General features: G+C 46.3%; 1 protein-coding gene across 2 annotated transcripts in view; it reads right to left on the reverse strand.

Annotated features, from left to right (window-relative positions):
* Positions 1-17,481, reverse strand: part of FRMD4B (FERM domain containing 4B) — an 89,100-nt gene that overhangs the window by 8,263 nt on the left and 63,356 nt on the right. The window contains exons 15-24 of one of the 2 annotated variants that reach the window (XM_083795199.1): positions 16,591-16,724; positions 16,389-16,508; positions 15,143-15,371; positions 11,881-11,937; positions 10,412-10,559; positions 9,592-9,717; positions 7,946-8,751; positions 7,284-7,416; positions 2,527-5,817; positions 1,813-2,045 (exon numbers count right to left, since the gene is read on the reverse strand). In XM_083795199.1, the coding sequence (XP_083651325.1) occupies positions 5,697-5,817; positions 7,284-7,416; positions 7,946-8,751; positions 9,592-9,717; positions 10,412-10,559; positions 11,881-11,937; positions 15,143-15,371; positions 16,389-16,508; positions 16,591-16,724 (1,874 nt within the window). In that variant the 3' untranslated portion in view covers positions 1,813-2,045; positions 2,527-5,696. Of the gene's footprint in view, positions 1-1,812; positions 5,818-7,283; positions 7,417-7,945; positions 8,752-9,591; positions 9,718-10,411; positions 10,560-11,880; positions 11,938-15,142; positions 15,372-16,388; positions 16,509-16,590; positions 16,725-17,481 lie in introns of both variants that reach the window. The other variant, XM_083795198.1, reaches the window with a different exon arrangement.

The following is a 17,481-nucleotide window of genomic DNA, read 5'->3' on the forward strand; positions in this document are numbered from 1 at the left end:
CACCCTGTGGGAAAACCAGCAGGGAACATCTTGGGAGGGGAAAAACACCCACCACACCTCCAAGCTGTTAGAGAGATATATATCAGAAGAAGTTTGCTGCTTACATGGAATGAGAACGTCTGACTTTCAAGGTATTTGCCCAAGCTGCTTGAGAGGGAGCTGCAAAGTGGAGCCCTGGGGCGAAGCGGGGGCTGAGGGGGAGCAGCAGGGACAGGGACCGATTCAAAGACTTTGCATGGCAGAGCCTCAAGAGTGACAAAAGCCCCACGCTAAAGCCAGTAGCTAGAATTACATTTTTTAATGTCCTCTCCCTTTTTTAGCCAAATTTGTGATTTTCCTCTAACCGGTGCACGCCAGTGCTACCCAATCAGAACTGTAATAACAGGACTCCAAGGATGCTCGGAGGAGTGACTATCATCATCACAACCTTTCCAATGAGCCATCTCCACGAGTAAATCAAATTCTGTTCAACACAAACCAGACAACGAAAAAATCACTGAGCCAGCAGATCAGGTATCGAAAATTTGAGTCATTCTAGGTAGCAATGTCACCCTTCAAACACTGGGGTGTATCTTTATTTTACAGCGTACGCCTTGTGCCCTGTATCATCCTGCCATCAAAACGTGCCCACCGGCAACGCTGCCGGCACGGCTACGTGATGATTTCAGCATGTACGTACGGGGCTCGTCCTGCCCTAACCTCCGACCAGGAACAGGTGGGAGGCTTCTTCTCGAGTTACTCCAGCTGAGCCCCTGCTGGCTGCAAACCTTTCTCCGCCTGCGGCTCTTCGATGACACCCTAATGATTAAATATAAATGGAGACTCATGCCTGCTGCGCCCGAGCCGGGCAGGAGATGCCCTGGGAGAGGGAGCACATCCCTCCACCGTCAAGAACTTGCTGAAGGATTTACGGCGACAAGGATAACCAAGTTGGATGGAGGACAAGGAGCTTCTCCTTGGCTAAAGGTTTCATCACTCTCTCTCAAAGGCCCTGCTATCTCTGTCTCCTCTCGTGCTGCCAGCACCAATTGCTCGCCATCCCTCCTTCCAAGCAGGAAATGTCACATCAGGTTTACTTGCAGCTGGGGCTCTGGGTAGCAGTCTTCGATGACAAATCCTGCCCTGGGAGATGACCCTTGTGGTCCCGAATCCACATCCAGCAGCTGAGAAGGGAAAGTCTTGCTAGAGAGGGCAGGAGGCAGCACATCAGGATGTCACCATCCCTACCCGGAGGTGGGGCCCTGCATCACAGCAGTGTCTGGCAACAGGGAATGGTTTTGGGAAGCTCAGCCCCACTTGGGTCTGAAAACCCAGACGCAAGATGGGCGCAGACAAGAGAGAGACAAGACACGGTGGCCAGTGGAGCACGATGAGAACAAGCACATAGAACTGTGTGTGTCTTCACACATTTGCAAAATAAAACAAGACTACTTTTTTTGTCCCCGCCGTGCTTATCTCAAACAGCTGCAAGAAGCGTCCAAAATAATCTGAAAGCCACTCCACGAGTTTTCTGTTACCAGTGAGATAAGAACATTCCTTTCTTGGAAGTTTTGTGGAATTTTCCCCCTAGTGCAAGATCCCAGAGAAATAAAAATATGGAAAGCAGATGATTATACTTAAATTAATAACCATTAAATAAAATGACACAAGTAAGACTGCTCCTATTTGCTTTAACTTGACAGATTTCAACACTTGTGCGAGGCCCTCTTAGCTTTCTGCCCTAGAAACGTATTAAACATAATAGGAAAGAATAAAGTAGATTGAAGAACGGTGGAGGAAGCAGAAACCTTTCTCAGAGAGGTGGTAACTTACCCAGAAGCCGCCTGCTCAAGCAGCTCTCTTGCATTATTCCCAAAGCCCAGGAGATGGAGCAAACCTTCAGCCTTCACAGGGCTCTCTACCAACACTGGCACTCTCTGGGCCACGCCGGAGGTTTCTGATCTGCCCAGGAGCTGCACAGCTTTGCTGCAGTGTCTCCTTTTTAAGCTGAACAAGTCCAAGATCGATCATAAACCAGCTCTCAGCAGAAACCGTCGCGTCACATCCTGCACAAAGTCACGTTGGGCAGCAAACTTCACATCAACACACTTGGGTGCACGTTAAAGATTTGCTGTGGTAAAGCAAATTTTGCCTGTGCTGGGCAAGGGGGCTCCTAACCAGAGCCCTGTCCTGCTGTGCCAGGGGGGTTACAGAGCCCAGCCTGCTCCAGGACCCACAGTAACGCCACATCCCAGTATTGCCATTGAAAACAGCATAGAAAAAGCTGGCAGCAATTAAAAGCATCAGACCTTGCTTATTTTAGTCCTATTGCCTTTTTGAGGATTCTTGGCAAGGACCCGTTTTTCTTCTTCACCCATTATCACCTAAAAAGCACTCAGAAGTGCCCCACCGTGCGTGGTGTTGTGCGGTTGCTGTTTCCCCTCCTTGCTCTCATCTCAACAGTGCCATCTTCCACCTGTTTTAGAGGAGAGGCCTTTGTGCCGCTGTAAAATTGAACCCCGGGGGTCTGTGCTTTTTTTTTTTTACCTTGGTGTTTCACGTCGTTTGTGTCTTGGCTTTGTTCTGGATCATGGCAAATACAAATTCCTAGGTATTTCTTCAAAGTGGAAGAGGCAGAGAGGGTTTCAGGTGAGTCTGAGGCCGGAGGGCTCCTCTCTTCAGTGATGCTGGTTGGTCACTAGATGGCCTCCCTGATCCTGGTGAAAGCCTGCGGAAAAGTTTGAACAGCTGTGAACGGTGCTGAGGTAGCAAGTCAAACAAGCACAGGTAATTTGTATTTGAGTTTTGAACAAATACGATAACAATCGCAACCATGTCTTTATTACCTCTTCAGCTGCACTATACAGACCTGGTCTCCATGAACTGTCACGCACGAGCACCAAAGCATCGCTCCAGAAACGCAGCTCGCCGCCACAAGAAGCTGCAGGGTGACAGGAGGCAGAGCCCAGCAGCAGGCCAGGAGCTGTGCTTAATAAAAAAGGACCTGGGCAGCAACTGGAGCCATCAGGAGCTGCCCAAGCAGTGCCTCGGCCATGGAGCAGCCCCAGCTCCCTGGTGGGCGATGGGCAGGGGGGTCCCATGGGACCCACACCCTCCTGCTCATCCCCCTCCAAGACAGGCAGTGTCTGAAATCCAGCCCTGGAGGTTTCATGCCCCGAATTCCCCAGGAGAGCAAACTGGGCTCCACTTGAAGCCACCCAAAGTTCCCATGTTCTCAACACGCCCATCCAAAATCATCCTAAATCATCCCGGTCCTGTCGGAACAGCCCCAAGGCCGGGTGCCAGCGTTGTGCCGACAAGGATGCGTCAGGCTGAGCTCAGGCCTGAGCGGGGAGGGAAGAGCCAGCGCACAACGCAATGGCCACAGCACCGAAATACGGGGACATAAACAATGCCTTAAACGGGGCACGGGTCTTGTCACACACCTCATTTCCCTTTTTAAATGAAAACCTTTGAGAGTGATGATAAATAATTGCCAAGGGGCAGTGATAGCACTGGCTCTGCGTGGGGCACTGGACTTCGAACCACGCAGCTGCCTGTCACGAACACCGATGTTTTGCAACAGCGGTGTGAGCAAGCACGCGGTCAATGAACAGAGAACGTGCCAACAGACAAGCCTCCAAAACTACTTGGAGAAGTGGTAAAATACAACGAAGTGTGAATATTTTTAGTGGTCACCTATACAAATCCTTCTTAATAAATGTTTCCACCAGCAACCTTGAAATAAAGACGAAATTCAGAGCTGGTTAAGCTTATGGACAACACAAAACCCAGGAACTAACAAATTACTCTTTGCATTTTCTGTAAACGCGCCTCCTCCCGTTGCACCGCCAGAAATTCAGACTTACAGACACGTTCTCCAAGTGTCTGATCTGTCTGGGGCAAGCGTTCCCCAGCAATAGGGCAGCCTCTGCCAGCTCCCCTGCCCCAAATGGGCTGATCTGCAAGGGGACCATGGCCACTGACCCTCAGTGACAACCCTGATCCTGCGCAGTCCAAAAGAAATCAGACCGTGGTGATTCACCCTATCTTAGTTTCAAGCCTTGAAATAACACGCTGCACTTTTCCAAGCACTCAAGTAGAAATAGGAGGAATGCTGAAGTGGTTTTGGTAGCACACTTTTCAGTTTATTGACCTATACAAAATAATAGGTCTAGAAAATCATGAGTAGTAAAAGAATAAGCAAAAAAGAGCTTTCGCATTTCTAGAAGGCTATACAAATATGCAAAACCAAGGAAATAAGTTATTTATTTTGTTTTTGTTCGTTTAATTCCAAATTGCGACTCTAATAATACAAACGACTAAGTACCAGCTTAACAAGTGTGTCCTTCTGTATATATTACATGCTCTGGAATATTGGTAAAAAACGTCCAAAAAAGTTTATCAGAAACTTTTCTATTCACAATATGAACAAGGGGTTACTAATCTTTTGTATAAAAGAAAAAAGAGCACCATTTTATGGGATCCTGAAGCACAGTACAGCTGAGACACGAGAGAGATTTTACAGTATGCAAATGAGTCGTCATAAATCACGCAAGAGAACCCATGCTAATTTGTTCCTACAGATGGATGACATGAGGTAGGTTTATCCCTCTTAGATCAAGACTGCAGTCGCACTTTTTTTCTGAATAAATGGTTTTGAAAAGATGCTGTTCTAGTCACTCAGTGACTTTGCAACGCACCTGGCAGTTCAGATGACTCGTGGTACAATTCTAATGCCCCTCATTTTAAGGCACCCACTTGGCTGTTTATGTTTGCATCCACCTTAAAATACTGGCCATTACAATCGAGTTGTTCATCCTGTGGTAACTGCAACTCTCCATTTCCGATCCTCAGTTCGCTACGGCAGAGCAAAACGTAACTGCCACCCAACGAACACTACGCAGCCACTGTGAAAATTTGCCTGCTCCTCTGCACAGTGAAGTTGTACCATGGAAAGGTCGATAAGTGTGAGGTTATTAATTACACTTTATCATGGAAAGGAGTTCAAAGTTTACTCCTGTTTCCAAAATCCACAACCACCTAGAGTTTTACATGACATATTGTGACAGCAAATTCTTTTCTTTCCAGAACTCGTTTGTGGTGCTAACAAACACTCTTAACAACACCCCAAAAATGGATATACTCATTCAAACCTCCATAAGAATAATAAAAAAAAATCCAGCCTTCCTTCAAGTAATGTTCCAATACTGATTAAATCACCCTTTGCCTCATTCACACACACAGTATCTATCCTTCACAAGCTTATGAAAGTCCTTCCAGGTCATCATAAGCCATGGCAGAAGAAATTTCCATTTGTTCTTCTTTCAGACATCATAATTGTGCTCCTAGAATTCCTGTTTTTTCCGTAACAGTTCCCTTTTCACATTTTTTTTCTGAGGTTTGCCTTCAACACCTTCCAATCTTCAAAAAAAGTGCTTGCTGAATATAAATACTTCAACCAAGTGCTGCATCTTGTCGTAGATTACATCGTGGCTTGCCCTTGCTCGTTTAGGCTATCCGGATTCAGAAAGAAGCGCCATTCTTGGTAAGACTTTGTCATTTTGCTATAGTCCCTCGTAATGCTGAACTTCATCTTTCCCAGCAACAGAACACCTCCTTTTTGTTCGGTCACAAAGGTGCCCCCGAGGTCTCCTTCGGAGTAACAGCGTTTTGTGCAAGGCACACAAGGGTACGAATGCAGGGCTGCAGGCGGTCTACACGAGCGTCCCAGGCTTTGAATCCTCGTGCCAGAATAACCTTTGCTCGTTGCTGTGCAAGTCTTCCTCCAACTGGTTCTCTTCATCACCACCCAGCTGGCTCGTCTCTGCATAAGCTCTGCAAGAGATGGCATCAGGGATAAGCAGGAGCTGAGATCTCCCCCAAACGCCCAAGTTCTGCTTTGGGGATGTACAAACAGGAGGAACCCCCTCCCACCTCAGCGTGGCGAGCATGAACTCACGCGGCCCCCTTGGGCTAGAAGGAATGCTGGCTGCTGTGATTTTACACCCCCAGCAAAATTTGGATCCAAACACAAACCCAGGTGTCGTGCTGTAATTAGGCTATTCGTGCAACGGGATCTCAGCTACTCAAAATTGTCAAGACTCTGGAACATACTGATTGCTCATTTGCCATAATCATGTTAAAATAGAAAATAGAACAGATGAATGATTGGCCTACTGATTCAGAACATGGGAAATTAATAGTAAAAAAGCACTCATACAGAAAAGTCTGCCAAAATAAGCAATTTTCAAAGCCCGGTTATAGGAAGTTAAGAAATTAGTAGAAACCGTAGTCTTAAACACTGTTATTGTAGAACTTTTAGATCACTCCAACAAAAAGCCCAAGGCATTTATCTTAGAAACGATACAAAAGCTTCTGCTAGATCCTCATTTTAAAACAAACAAATGAAAAACTCGGTCATTGCCCACAGGTCAGCCTGGCAGCAAGCGCAAGCAGCCACACATGAAGCTGGGCACACGCATGCGGAGTACTTACTACAGCTGGCTAGGCTTAGCATAAGAGCACTTAGACAGGATGGCATTTGTGCGGGCAGAGCCGTTCCCGGGACAGGCGGCCTCTGATCTTGCTGGTGACAGCCGGTGTGCGAGAGCCAGGGGAGACCGAAAACACGAAGCAGGAGCAGCAAGAGTCTCGCATGCACTTCTGCAACGCCCAAGCGAGATCCTGGGCTCCTTGCAGTCCTCAGGGAAGCCCCCACACCCAGCGCAGCTGCAAGGAGCAGCAAGTCTCACCGGGGTCACTGGCTGAGCTCTGCCAAGCAAGATGCGCTTGGTTTATTAACGGGATGACCCATGTCGGTATTGCCTTTGAGCAGCAGCAGGGTGATGTGTGATTAAAGAGAGGTGCTGCCTTTACTTGTTTGATTTTTTTTTTTTTTTATTGGCACAGGAGCTATAGCATCAGAAACACAACAGGTCGGTGCCCTGCCACACTGCTGGCTGGGCACAGGTGAGGCCTCCTGCCGCGGTGGGGAGAGGAAGGGGGCTCAGTGGGTGCTCTGCCCAGCATGCCGGGAGCTGCCTGTCCAGCATCAGCTGGAGGAAAAGCCTGTGCCACAGGTGAGTTCATCCTTTAGCATGCCTCCTTCCCCCTTCTTTGAATATTGCTGGTACAGTTATAGGCTGATCTACACCACCTGGAGAAGATACCCTCACTAAGTCAATTTTATAAGTACTCTTCATCCTGGCCCCCTGAAATCAAGCTGCTTTCTTCAGATGTTTTAGAAGCCTATAAAATGCAGGAGGGAGAAAGGACAGAAAATCTGGACACACTTTACTCACCTGCTTTGCAGAGGAAGGTTGCCATAAGTGTTTCCATAACAGCTGGCAAAAGAGGAATGAGATAACGTATCATAATCTGAAAGTCCCATTGCAAGTGGGTTCCGCCAGTTCCCAGCAGTATTTGCAGAAGATGCTGGAATTCAAAAAAATGTTACAGCTAATTAGATCTTTCTGCAGCTAATCAGATGAGACAAATGAGACAGTTCTCATTAGCAATCCCTACGCGTTTCTGCAGGACACACACGCAGAGAATGCAAACTCAAAATGCTATTTAAAAGCACTGTGAGGAGGAAAGCTGTTGCAGGGATATTTCAGAGTGAGGGAATCTCTTTATAAAAGGACTGTTCAGTGATGCTGATTGTACTGTGTTTTGGACACTATCACAGCAACTGCATGTACATGGCTTCTACTTGGTAAACATGCCTGTTTGAAACGTATTGCTCTCTGTGCTTCTCTGAACTACCGCGTTTACAGAGACTAAAAGGCACTTTTACCCATAGAAGACAAGTAAGTCTCTTCCCAGTCACAGAACAAGAACAAAAACCCCCGTTCAGTTCCTTATCTACTTCTCAGCCTTGCTTATACTCTGCTGACTGAGTGGGCAGAATTGATACACAGAAGGGATGTACAAAACACTTAGCATAGAACAAATTGGACATTACCCGAAGAGAAAGATGACACACGACTGCTAGGAGAGCATGGCACCTGCACACCTGCAAGGCCCAAACTCCTTTGAGATCCTCTGTCAGACTCAAAGCCTGCCTGCAGGCAATGACCCTGTTCCTTTTGACTGGAGGCACGTTGGTACCAACCACGGAGATGCTCTGCTACTAAGGCCTTGTGAATGTTTTTGGTTATATGCTCCGTTTTGGCAACCTGCTTCCGTGGAAGCCTTAGGGTTGCATACGGGTTGTGCGGTACTCTGTCCACTTCGTCCTCATGGTAAGACCTGAATTCCCTGTAACGGTCATATCCGTAATGTGCCGATGAGCGACATGAAGGATTGACACTATACTGTCCCTCTGTGTCACTCTCATAAACATATCCTCCGTTGTAATAAACGTCAGATTCGGTGTAAGGGGAATATCCAGAAATATAGTAACTGGAGGAAGGCTGCTCCTGATTTTTGTGGTAGACACCATTCCGGACATCCTTCTGGGCAAGATTTGGCATGCTTCCTGAACTTGCAGCAGAAATATTTTGTTTCTTTGACCGTCTTCGACCCCTGGTCCTGTTGTCAAGCGTCTGAGTAGTATAATATGGATTGGGTGTAGGCGTCACGCAGTAATATTCAGCACTGGACTGGCTAGTGTAGGATGATCCATCATCTAGGATCTCTGTGCTGCTGCTTCGCTGGGACTTTGAAAGGGAGAAGGCTGTCTTTTCAGCGGGGGCCTCGGACAGCAGGTGGGTTTGGGACTCCAGACTGCCACTGCGCTGCCTGCAATGGTGTGGGGAAACATCTGGCCTGAAACAATACAGACATAGGTTGGTTAAAAGCAGTCACATGCAGACATACAGAGAGCTGGACAGAACACGCGTGGGCAAATCAGGCTTGCTTCCTCCCCAGCCAATTACAATACAAACCCAGCATTTCCTTCTCACATAGAGTACCTGCATTGCAAGAAATTCAGCTTGGCTAAATTTTACGTTTGCTGCAACAGCAGGAGATTTTTCAGATTTTCACTGTGAGCAAGGTAACCTGTGACAGTGATATATGCAACAATGCTGACAAACTCGCATTTTGCAATGACTTACAGGAGGGATCTCACAGTCTAAGTATGCAATGTCTAGACAAGTAGCTGAGCAAGAATCAGAGCATAGGAAGCTGGGTTTCCCGTGGCTCTGTGTTCCACAGTTGTGTTACCAGAGCTGAATACACCATAAGCTCTTCATAACATTTTAACATTTATAGCACCTCTCCTTCCCACAGTAAGGGCACCAATTTGGATCTTTCTCCTCTACTTGGCCACTTACTTTTCAGGAGGCTTGGAGGACCTTAACCCACAGAAGATATCTGTAAGCTTGCACGCCACCTTCCATCTCACTCCTAACTTTGCAGACACCCAGTAGTGCAGCAGCGCGTGCTACTATTTCTGCTACTGCCCAGCATTTACATTCCTGCAAATGCTCTCAGTTGCATGTTAGAAAGCTGGTGCAAAACTGTACCAGAAGATGGTGGCTGGTAGCAACCTTGTGCCTCAAATATCCAGAAAAGGCATTTTGAGAGCCTGACCCCTGAGAGCTGCACTGCAAATGACCTTTTATCCCCTTAACACCATTCAAACTCAAAATAAAACCCCCTTACTGTAAGTGGCTGCTACTGTAGGCGTTGCGTGTGAGCACGGGTGTTGTAGGCATGCTTCTCCCCCCGTGGGACGGGGGCAGTCGGTCCAGGGTGCGATAAGGACTGCTGTGAGTTGAAAGCGGGTCCCTGTAACGAAGACGACAGAACCCCAGTTAGGTTAACCACAATGCAAGTCGCACGTACTGAGACTCCGTGCACCCTCAGTCTTAAAAGAAATAAAAAAAAAAATCCTAAGGGCTAAAAAAGCAGGTAAGAGTAACTGGATATGATTCCACATACAGAACAGAACTTTCTAAAGAAGAAGACAAATTCAAGCCCTTCTTGTGGTTCAAGAGGTTACTATTCTTAGACGAAGAAATTGCTCCCCAAGTCTTAGGTGAATTGTGTATGCTTTGACAATGTACCTGCTGAAATACTGATAGGATCAGGAGGGCTGGGTATGGGCTGGTGTTATCTGAAGCAATTATGCACCGTCATCAGGAAACATACAAGCTATTTAATACTGAAAACAAACCACTTGGCCACAAAAGGGTGAAAGTACTGGTGGGCACGATCAATTCCTTAAATGCAGTCCTTGCTATTAAATTTCTCACCTGACTCACAAAGACTGCACTACCCTGCAGTTTCACAGAGACTTGATGACTACTCGTACACACTTGTATTACTAAACAGGAAATTTAGCTGTTATCACTAAACTCTTGAGCCCCAGAAGAGTGTAGAGACAGCAGCAACTCTGGAGAGCCCATAAAAAAAAAATCTTTACATGGGCAAGACCGAGCTCGTGCCAACAACACAGAGAGCACAGTGAGATATGCCATACCTGGAGTGTCTCGTTTCCAAGAGCTGCTCGTTCATGGATGACTTTCTAAGATGGATTCTCTCCAGCCCAAGGGACTTTGGTGGAGGAAGCCTTGGAGAAAGCTGTGCAGAGCTGGTTCTTTGTGCTGGCACAGTGAGGGATTCACTGGCTGTTGGAAAGGAATACATATTTTGTTAGCAAAATCCTTGCTATTTTTGTCCTGTAAGTAAATCTGTGACCCCTGAACAGAAACTCTGCGCTGTGGAGACAAGGAGGGAAGCTGTGACTACAGGGAGCCTCTCCCACACCCGCCTGCACCAAGCTCTCCTTCACCTGGACAGGACATCGTGGAGACTCAAGCAGGTCTCTGCAGCACCTCTGACAGAGGTTTCTGCTTGGCACCATGTTGCACCACAAAGTGGAACTTCCTTGGGAAAGTGCCTGTCTGCAGCTCTGTCCCTCCCAGAGCAGAGCTGGCACGCTCAGCCTCGCCAAAGCCAATTCCTCTCCCTCACCATTCAGCACTTTACTTGGAAATGATGTGAAGGATTAGTTTAATACAACCTAAAAGGGACTGACTTCAAAAGTGACTGAGCGAGCAAAGACACTGGCAAACAAATTTGAGTGAAGGCAATTGGGAAGACTTTGGTTTGATCCTTGTTCTCACTTGCTTAAGGCACAATCCAGATGCCATTAGAGCCAAAAGGAAACTACAACTAATACACATAAACACAGGACAAGCATCATAGAGAACACATTCACAAACCAAGGCTCTGGCTCTACTTCTACTTGTGCAAGCAGGAATCAAGTGCGACTCCATTTTAAAGCGTCAGATGGGTTATACAAGTCTAAAACTGGGACAAAGCAAGATCAGAATCAGGCCTTAACTGAAAAGTGAGTAATAATTTAGATAATGTTTGTCCCCAGATGATGATTACCCAGCCAAGGGAGAGGCAAGCCAAGTCCCTTCCACCTTGTGGAACAGGGTGTGAATGTGTCGTCTGTGGGTGTGTGCCCAAAGTGAGTAAGCTGAGCAAACACCATACCCATGCAAGATGCAGCTCACTAGGTAACAAAGAAACGTAAACAGATCGTTACTATCTCTGACTATTCCACTTTTTACAAGTTTTAGTAACTGTGAGGACAGAAGGGCTGGGGAATTCCTCCCAGCTGCTTATCTGCCTTGGTCAGGTCCCAGGGATGGCGTGAGTATCTGTTGGCAGTTCAGTGCCCTGGTTCCCCAGGTTGATCACAATAAAACTATCACAATAAAACCAAGTGCCTTCTCTAAAGACAACTTAAATCAGCCCACAGAGCAGAAACTTTCAATAACTACCCCATTATGAAAACAGACATTCCTGATTAAGCTCTTTTTAACTCTGCTGTAATTTGTCATTGAAAGACAATAAAGTAGCAGCCTAAAGGACGTTAAGTCAAAGAGTATCACTGAACAAGCATACTTCAAAGGCAGAAAAGGATAATCAACATACCATCATCGTAGGTTGTTGTATCAGACAGAGAGCTGCTCTCAGATGGGATTATATCATCTGTGAATGAAAACAAGCACTTAAAGCACACTCCACATTAATTTCAAACTATCACATACAGTTTATTTTCTAAGGCTTCAGAGCCAGTTGATACTTGTAATGCTGCAATCTCCCTGCTTTAGACTTCAGCAGCCTGAAGACGGCCCTGCTTTGCCGTACTATCAGGACCTATTTGTTGCCTTTGCATTTCAGCAAGCTACCTACATAATTATCAAAGGAGGTTTTTCAACTGCAGTGGGAATCAGGCCAAGATTCACAAAGGTGTTTTCCAGTCAACTTCCAAGAGATCTCACAGGGTGTTTTGGTGCTTCTATAGGAGTCAGGAGCCTACACAGACATGTAGATCTTGGCTGCCAGCATCTAATCTCCTCAGGTACACCTGAAATCCCACCAGGTAGGTACTGAACGCCTTTTGAAATTTGGAATTAAATTAACCTGTGAATGTTTCATCAGCATATGAATTCTGCTTCAATTAAATTAATATAAAGCCAGAAAAATTCCACCGATTTCAATCAAGTTACTGCAAATTCCAGCAGCACAGAGTGCACAAACTGTTGTACAGGCATTGCAATTTTTTTCCCGTGTCTTTTATGTTTTGCTATTTATTCATATCGCTTCATTGCATGTGCCTGTGCCCTCACCTTATTACCACACACCACCACTCACACTCGCAGCCTGTCCTTGCCAAACAGCCCGCATGGTCCTGGAACGGAACAGCTGAGGCCCAGAAATGAGGCTGGTGATAAAAAGCAGCACCGAAGGTAATTAACCCAGAGAGACATCGAGCCTGTTGCTGGCCAGACACAAAGCCGGTGAGGTGAAAAGTCTGCGCAAGCCTCCACGAATGAGAGAAAGGAGGCTGCAGATGACGATGGTGGCAGCCACCTCACACGTGACATCTGCATCACTCACCGTGAATACGCGCAATGAACGTTGTCGCTCACTTGTGCAAGGTAAGCTCTAGTTACAAGAACCAGGTGAACAGAGCTGCTGCTCTTCAAGCAGAGCAAAACATCAGGGCTGGCCCCTGCCCCGAGGGGCTTGTCAGACCACCAAGGTGGGCCGCAGCGCTACTTGCAACCTGACACGGGGAAGAAGCTTTACAGGAGTTTACTCATGTGAATTTACCAAGTTATGGTGAAATAAGGAACCAGGCCCAGTGCAAGGAGGAATAAAAAATCTTCCTAGAGACACACAAAAAGCCAGCCTAAAGCTGGCTACACAAGGGTCTGCAGTGCTGACACATGCAGGAGCTCTGGATTTAAATCCCAAATCCATGAAATTCCCTGCAAAAGGGGAAGCAGCTCTCTGGGGTACAGAGGAAGCAAAGGAAAGGAAGAGGGGAACATACTGAGGAGGAGACAGCCCAGCACATCCTTCAACAACCACTCCTGTAGCTGGGATGTGAATACCTATGGTATAACTCAATAAATCAGTGTTACTACTTAACACGTCATTTCCAACAAGCCATTCCCAAACTTCACAGCTGCAAGTGACTTTATTACTGCTCAGCTTTCTTCAGCCCTGTACCTTGAACCCAACAGTACAGTCGGTAATGGTGAGAAGGTTACACATAAATCAGTTATCGAACTTGAAGCAGTCAAGGGCTCTGCTTCAGGTACTGTAAACACGCAGACACTGCTCCAGTCGGGAGCTGGAAGGGAACACAGCTCGCTTACTGCTGGCCAAGCATTTGCTGCCGCTACCTGCAGGAAGGCAGCCCCTCTGAGAGGGACAGCTCAGTCCCTTCTGTCTGCGTTTCCCTCCTCAGACAGCAAACAAGGATGCCATGTATCAGATGTTGCAAAATGATGGGCTAAATGGAGCTTGTATAAGGACCGAGGATTGCACATCCAGCTCCTAAGTTCCTTGTTTGCACAATGGTAGAAAAAACTCCACGCAACAAGCAGCAGCTGGGCACGGATGCTGCCCGTGCTCTTGCTGGCCCTCAGCAGCTCCCCGTGCTGTTACTACACATCACATGTCACAGGTAATGCAGGGCCTCCCACAATTGGTATCCAGATCGGTGAGCAATAACTGGAAAAACAGATGTTTTCCTCATCTCTGTCAATTAGGAACTAGCTGGGCCACATTAAAACGTGATCACCAACCCTTCAGAAAAAACGCCTTGTGATGACAGACAGCCCAGTGCTGCTGGGTTTTGTGCCGGGTGCGAATCCAAATCAAGCTCTCAATAAGAGTGAGACAAAGCGAGGGCTATCCCAACAGAAACCTGGCAGTGCGCAGGGGGTTCTCCTCCAGGGAAAACACAAGAGGTCTCCATCTCCAGTGTCAGTGAGAAGGTATCAGTATCAACAGCAGAAAAAAATTGCATTTTCTTTCCCACCCTGCAATTCCCAGGAAAAAAACACCAGCCTCATGTAACATTTCCGCTGGGACAGGAGGCAAAAAGAAATCTATCAAGTAATTTTCCACAAAGAGGAAAAGTAAAACATGTCCTAAAACTGTTAAATGTTATAGAAACTAGAATAGCCTGCAATACACCTACGAGCTTTTACTGTTCTCCAGCTCCTCCGGTTAACTTGGATACTACAAAGTTTTGTCCTATGAAGGAGCCAGAATCGCACCTCCCTCAGGAAAATCACATTTTCAGAATGGAAGAGCCAAGGACACCTGCTTTCATTGTGCTCATCACTGGCAAATCCATTTAGTCAAAAATCTGTATGACACAATCTGCATACACAAACTCCTGAACTTTGCTTACGTCTTCCTAGGCATCAGTCATTTTCAATCATGAAACAAAATCTTTGGTCCTTGTTTTCTTGACTCTGTAGAAAAACCTCACACATTCTGTTTTTGCCAGAACTGCAGCATTGCAGAAGGGAGAGAGAGCTTGCGTGTGGCAGCTCAGAAATGCACCTGCATTCAATACACTACGAATTAGGACACCACACCAGTTTCGACTGAGATGCTCCTGCCAGCCCTTCTACGTATAGCACTCCTGGTCGGTACCTGGTGCTGGAACGTGTCTGCGCTTGTTCCTAAAACTGCAGCTTATTCTGCCCTCAGCCTATAAGCTGTGTACTTATTGTATCAGATGCAGCAAATTGCATCTCTTTTTCTTATTTAATTGCCTTGGAGAAGATAAAAATCACATAGACACATGTAAACAAAACTTGTAAGTGAGCCAAATGACTTTTTTTTTTCCTGTTTTCATCAGAACATGGGGAATTCTCTTGATTACCTGGTAGAGTAAGAGTTGATTTCTGGGTTGGTTTTTTGCCACACTTGATTCTGTATTCATTTATGGAATTTTCAATCTCTTGAAGCTTTTTTACAGCATCGGCATACTCTTGCTTTCTTTTCTTCTTTACGTTTTTGCAGAGATCTGGCTCACTAGCAAGTTTCTTTGCAGCTTCTACCAGCTTTTGCTGTATGATAAAATTGCTCTCCAACTCCTGCAAAGCGGGATCCTGTAAGTTCAAGAGATGAGATATTTAGATGAGGTTATACAAATGATGATCTGTTTTTGTAGTAATGAAGTGGAAACCTCCTGCTCCAAGACGAAGCCTGAAAACGCCTCTTTGAATCTCTCCCTGCTTTAGAGAAAATAAAAATTGGTATCACCATACCTACATTACTGGGAGTAGGAAGCTTTAATTAATTGTTTGTAAACAACTTTGAGAGGCTCAAATGAAAGGTGCTGCAGAAGTGCTAAGTAACACATTATTAAATCTGGACAGTAGGATTTTGTTTCAGTTGCACGTAGGCAGACTACATAAAATCAGTTTGCTGCAGACACGGATTATACAATAATGTAAAGCCAGCGCAGCGAGTTTTGGGTGAAAGACAGATGCAAAGTGCCCAACGTCTACCTACTGCTTGGATGATACACGGCTAGTTAGCAAATATCTTAAGGAATGAGGGGAAACGATGCGCTTCCAGAAACTGCATATATCTGAATTAGCATATCTCCTGAGTCAGTCTCTGCCAGCAAAATTCATATTAGCTTCTTGAGCAATATCGAGCTTTTACTTAGGTGGAATTTGCATTAAGCCAGAGGTAAATCTCCTGCTGTCATCTGTCACACAACTATGCTCAGGGACAGATGATTTTGCAAGGGGGACAAGCACACCCCACCACTTTCTGGGCTCAAACACAACCTCAAAACACCACAAATCAGTGCTCAGGAAAGGCTCATACACATGGGTTGTCAAATGGCATCGTGAACATTAAAATGCAAGTAGCATGGCCAAATGAGGGGCTCAGGTTAGGGATTTTAAGGCTTTTTGAAATGGCCAGTTTCCTAGTCGTTTCTCATGGAGCACAGCTGAAATAAGGGCAGTACCTGTCTAGATCCTCAGACATAGGCATGCAACTGCCCCCAGCTGCCTCCTCTTAATGAGGTAAGAGCTGGATTATTTTGAAGTGGCTTTGGCCACCAGTCTGGCCACCCCACCTTTGCTGTGAAAACAAGCTGCAATGCTCACCTCTTCAGTAGGGAGCAGGTTGTCATCCAGTTTGAAAGCTGTGCCAACACGTCTTCTGACCTGGGGAGGTTCCTCTCCAGCACTCAGAGGATACTCCTTTGGCATCTTGCCCGTCAGCTCCTGGGGAACAGAGAGGGCTCTACATGAAGGTCCAGTGAGCAAGAAGGGCCCACCCCAACCCTGTGTAAGGTGCTGTTCTCACCGCCTCGCGCAGGCAGATTTTCTTCAGCTCCTCAACTTTCTGCAGCAGTTTTTCCTGAAGGAGTTTCTCTTTCTTCTTTAGCTCCATAATTTTCTCCTTCTTTTGTTCTTCACTGACCTCTGAATCCTGAGAGCCTGAAAAATACATTCTCTTTATTAGAGAATTTACAGGTAAAAGCCACTGCTTTCCCTCCCGCAACAAAGGAGGTAGGCTGCGATCTCCCCAGAACTGGCCAACCTAGCCCAACTGCATCATATTCAAAATGCAACGTCCAGCTCTTGTGTCATCCAGGAAGAAGGCTTTTAGGAAATCTGCACTTCTTCAAACCCTCAATACTGGCCAAGTCTTAAGTATACAAGCCAAAACCGCACTACTCAAAATAAACCGAGACATTAGGGATACCTATGATACACTTGATACTTCAGCTTTGATTTTGCTTTGATACAGACACCGATTCTCCTCACCTGGGCTTTACCTCCAGGCACTTCTTGGGGGGAAGGCAGGCTTTTATCTACCTAGGAGTCCTCCACGGGTGGTGGAGAGATCTGAAGTCCACCTCAGAGCTGAATTTTATTTAGGAGAATGTCTCTTTTCTGCTTATTTTTGCAGAAAGCCAGGGCAGTTCAATTCCTAGAGCAGGTGCTCGAAGTTTGCCTGGATTCAGTTTGGATTGAATGACACTTGGATGAGATGTACAGTCAGTCATTCAAGGATGGGCTAACCAACCGGTAAAGTGATATCAAGTTACTTGTGGACCAAAAGTACACGGCTGCTTATCTGTCTTTAGCACATTTTCACTTCCTTGTTAGTTACAATGGGAGAGGAAACAGCAGATCATACAATAGATGTTTCTGCCTCAGATATGTAACCAATACACGCTGTCACACGCTT

The sequence above is a fragment of the Anser anser genome, assembly GCF_964211835.1.
Source record: "Anser anser genome assembly, chromosome: 12".
Taxonomy (NCBI): Eukaryota; Metazoa; Chordata; class Aves; order Anseriformes; family Anatidae; genus Anser; species Anser anser.